The sequence below is a fragment of the Hyperoodon ampullatus genome (genome assembly GCF_949752795.1).
Source record: "Hyperoodon ampullatus genome assembly, chromosome: X".
Classification (NCBI taxonomy): Eukaryota; Metazoa; Chordata; class Mammalia; order Artiodactyla; family Ziphiidae; genus Hyperoodon; species Hyperoodon ampullatus.
The window spans coordinates 80,174,347-80,178,942 of NC_136913.1; the positions used below are offsets into that span (position 1 = coordinate 80,174,347).

A 4,596-nucleotide genomic window follows, 5' to 3' on the forward strand; every position below is an offset into this window, starting at 1 on the left:
ATGCAGAAAAACCTTTTGACAAAATTCAACATCCATTTATGATAAAAACTCTCAACAACATGGGTATAGAGAGAATATACCCCAACATTATAAAGGCCAGTTATGATAGGCCCACAACTAACATCATACTCAACATTGAAAAGCTCAAAACATTTCCTCTAAGATTAGGACCAAGACAAGGATGCCCATTCTTGCCACTTTTATTCTACATTGTATTGGAAGTCTTACCCACAGCAATCAGACAAGAGAAAAATAAAATGATTCCAAACTGGAAAGAAAGAAGTAAAATTTTCACTGCTTGCAGATGACGTGATACTACACAAAGAAAATCCTAAAGATACCACCAAAAAATTACTAGAGCCCATCAACGAATTCAGTAAAGTTGCAGAATACAAATTTAATAAAAATAAGTGTCTTTCTATTCTATACACTAACAATGAAGTATCAGAAAATGAAATTAAGGAAACAATTCCATTTACCATCACAACAAAAAAAATAAAATACCTAGGAATAAGTCTACCTAAGGAGGTAAAAGTCTGTACTTGAAAAGCTGTAAGACATGGATGAATAAAATTAATGACAACACAAACAGATGGAAAAGTATATTATGTTTTTGGATTGGAAGAATTGATATTGTTTAAATGACCATACTACACAAAGCAATCTACAGATTCAATGAAATCTCTATCAAAATACAATGGCATTTTTCATAGAACTACAACAAAAAATTTTAATTTGTATGGAAACACAAAAGACCCTGAATATCCAAAGCAATCTTGAAAGAGAAAAACAAAATTGGAGGTATAACACTCACTGACTTTAGACTATATTAGAAGGGTACGTTAATGAAAACAGTATGGTACTGGCAGAAAAACATATACATACATCAATGGAACAAAATAGAGAGCCCAGAAATAAACCCACACACTTATGGTCAATTCAATCTATGACAAAGGAGGCAAGATTATATAATGGTGAAAAGACAGTTTCTTCAATAAGTGGTGCTGGAAAAACTGGGCAGCTACAAGTAAAAGAATGAAATTACATTTTTTTCACACCATATACAAAAATAAACTTAGAATGTGTTAAACACCTAAATTTAACACCTGAAACCATAAAGCTCCTAGAAGAAAACATAGGCAGTACACTTTTTGACATATGTCTTAGCAATATTTTTTGGATCTGTATCCTCAGGCAAGGGAAACAAAAGGAAAAGTAAACAAATGGGACAATATCAAACTTAAAAGCTTTTGCACAGGGAAGGAAACCATTAAGAAAAGAAAAAGACACTCATTAAATGGGAACAGATATTTTCAAATGACATGTCTGATAAGGAGTTAATATCCAAAATGTATAGACAGCTCATACAGCTCAATATAACAAAAAACTCAATTAAAAAATGGGCAGAAGACCTGAATTGACAGTTTCCCAAAGAAGCTGTAGAGATGGCTAATAGGCACATAAAAAGCTGTGCAACATAGCTAATTATCAGAGAAATGCAAATGAAACCCACGAGATATCAGCTCACACTTGTCAGAATGGTTATCATCAAAAAGAACACAAATAAAAAATATTGGTGAGGATGTGGAGAAAAGAGAACACTTGTACACTGTTGGTGAGAATGTGAACTGGTGAAGCCATTTTGAAAATCAGTATGGAGGTTCCTCAAAAAGTCAAAAATAGATCTACCATATGATTCTCTAATTCCACTCCTGGGTATATATCCAAAGAAAACGAAAACACTAATTTGAAAATATATATGCACCCCAATGTTCATAGCAACATTATTTACAATAGCCAAGATGTGGAAGCAACCTAAGTGTCCATCAACAGATGAATGGATAAAGAACATGTGAGATATATATATATATATATATATATATATATATATATATATATATACAATGAAATATTACTCAGCAATAAAAATAATAAAATTTTGGCATTTACAACAACATGGATGGACTTAGAGGGTATTATGCTTAGTGAAATAAGTCAGACAGAGAAAGAGAAACACTCTATGTTATCACTTATATATGGAGTCTAAAAAATAAAACAAATGAATATAACAAAACAGAAACAGTCTCACAGATATAGAGAACAAACTAGTGGCTACCAGGGGGAGAGGGAAGGAGGGAGGGGCAAGATGTACAAACTACTATGTATAATATAAGTAAGCTACAAATATATATTGTACATCACAGGGAATATAGTCAATATTTCATAATAACTTTATTTATTGATTGATTTTTATTGTTGTGTGTGTATGTGTGTGTTTTTAATTGAAGGTCCCTTATTGGTCCTGCTTCCATGAGTGGCTGTGATCAGGTGAAAAAGGGGAGGGGAACTAGGCGGTTCAGGGAGGGGCCATCTCCACAACATTCAATTTATACACAGAACTAAACAGACAAGCACAGAGTCACTATTGTGGTTAGACGTTAGCAGCATGGGAAAGGGGAGGAACTGGTGGGAAGTTGGGGTGTTGTCAAAAAAAACAATACAGCCCCCCCAAATAGGGGTTCCTGGGGAGAACTTGATCTGTTTCAACCCAAAAGGAATCAGAAGATCAAAAGCTGTTTGGGAAGGCCAGAACTGTCAGGGATGGAGGGAGAAGGAGGAAGATCCAGGGGGTGGGGGTGCTATTTGGCAACTGAGGTGAAGGGACTGCCTTCCGCCTGCTGAGATCCCCCCAGTCCCTCAGGTATGGCAGGAAGGGGGCAGCCTGCAATCCCCGTAGGCAGGTCTGAGGCTGCCTGATGCTCCAGGCAGGGGGCTGGGGGGAGCTCACAAAGGCTTGCCCTCCAGGGAGAGGACAGCGTTGCTCCCCAGCTTCTCTGCCAGGGTGCAGGGATCCTTGACCTCCTTACAAGTTTGCTTGTAATTCATCTTGATCTCTGTCAGCTTCTTCTTAATTGCGGCCTTGGAGCTGCCATAGATCATTTTGCTCTTAAGGAGTGCACACTCAGGGGTCCAGAAGATGAACACCAGATCCTCCTTCTTGCTCTCCTTGGTCTCATAGATTGCCTCATAGAGGACGTAGTGGCAGGCTTTGTCTGGCAGCATCTTGACAAAGGTGGTGTAGGGGTCATCTATCTTCATGTCATTGAACATATTTTTTTTTTTTTTTTTTTTGCGGTACACGGTCCTCTCACTGTTGTGGCCTCTCCCATTGCGGAGCACAGGCTCCAGATGCGCAGCTCAGCGGCCATGGCTCAGGGGCCCAGCCGCTCCGTGGCATGTGGGATCTTCTCAGACGGGGGCACGAACCCGTGTCCACTGCATCGGCAGGTGGACTCTCAACCACTACGCCACCAGGGAAGCCCATGTCATTGAACATTTTTTTTGATGACTCCTTCAGAGACAGCCACACTGGAGGCCATGTTTCCAGAAGCAAAAAGGAGAGAGCAAGGAGAGCCAGAAAAGACAAGAGCTGCTGCAACTGTTGCCAGGATCCAACTTATCATAATAACTTTAAATGGACTATAATCTCTTAATTTAATTGCTATGTTTTACACCTGAAACTAATATTGTAAATCAACTATACTCAATTAAAAAATTATCAAATTTTGTTATGGACCATGTTTTAGGTGTTGTATCTAAGAAGTCATCACTAAATCCTAGGTCACCTAGAGTTTCTCCTGTTATCTTCCAGGAGATTTATACCTTTGCATTTTACCTTTAGTTTTCAGATTCATTTTGAGATAATTTTTGTGAATGGTGTAAAGTCTGTCTAAATTAATTAATTAACCTAATTTCTGTCTTCCTTCCTTCCTTCCTTTCCATGTGGATGTCCAGTTGTTCCATCAGAATTTATTGAAAAGACTATACTTTCTCCATTAAATTGTCTGTTCTTCTTTGTCAAAGATCAGCTGACTATATTTATGTGGTTCTATTTCTGAGCTCTCTATTCCATTCCGTTGATCCATTTGTCTATTCTTTCACCAGTTTCAAACATTTTCATTATCGTAGCATTATGATAAGCCTTGAAGTCGATTAGTGTCAGTACTCCAACTTTGTTCTTCTTAAATATTGTGTTGGTTATTCTAGGTTTCTTGCTTTCCATATAAACTTTAGGATCAGTTTGTCAAAATACACAAAATGGCTGGCTGGGATTTGGATTGAGACTGCATTAAATCTATAAATCAAGGTGAGAAGAACAGAGATCTTGTTAACATGGACTCTTCCTATTTATGCATATGGAATATCTCTCATTCATTTAGAATCATCTGATTTCTTTCATTAGAGTTTTGTAGTTTTCCTCATTGTAAATATTTTGTTAGATTTATAACTAAGGATTTAATTTTGGGGGGTAAAAGATAAATAGTACTATGCTTTTAATTTCTAATTCAAATTGCTAACTGTTGGTATATAAGAAAGCAATTGACTTATATATTAATCTTGTATCCTTCAAATTTGCTAGTCATTTATAAGTTCAGTGAAATTATTTTGGGTCAATTCTTTGCAGTTTTCTACATAGACACTCATGTCAATTAAAATGACTTTTTAATTGTGATAAAATATGTGTAACATAAAATTAATGAATGTAATGATTGTAAGTGTTTAATTCAGTAGTGTTAACTATATTCACATTGTTGT

General features: G+C 36.5%; 1 protein-coding gene across 1 annotated transcript; it reads right to left on the reverse strand.

The window, feature by feature from the left end:
- Positions 1–2,784: 2,784 nt before the first annotated feature.
- LOC307069740 (cofilin-1-like) lies at positions 2,785–3,099 on the reverse strand (the record flags this gene model as incomplete). The annotated part of the gene is made up of 1 exon (XM_079728070.1): positions 2,785–3,099. The coding sequence occupies one exon, from the start codon at positions 3,097–3,099 to the stop codon at positions 2,785–2,787; it is 315 nt and encodes a 104-aa protein (XP_079584196.1).
- Positions 3,100–4,596: the final 1,497 nt, after the last annotated feature.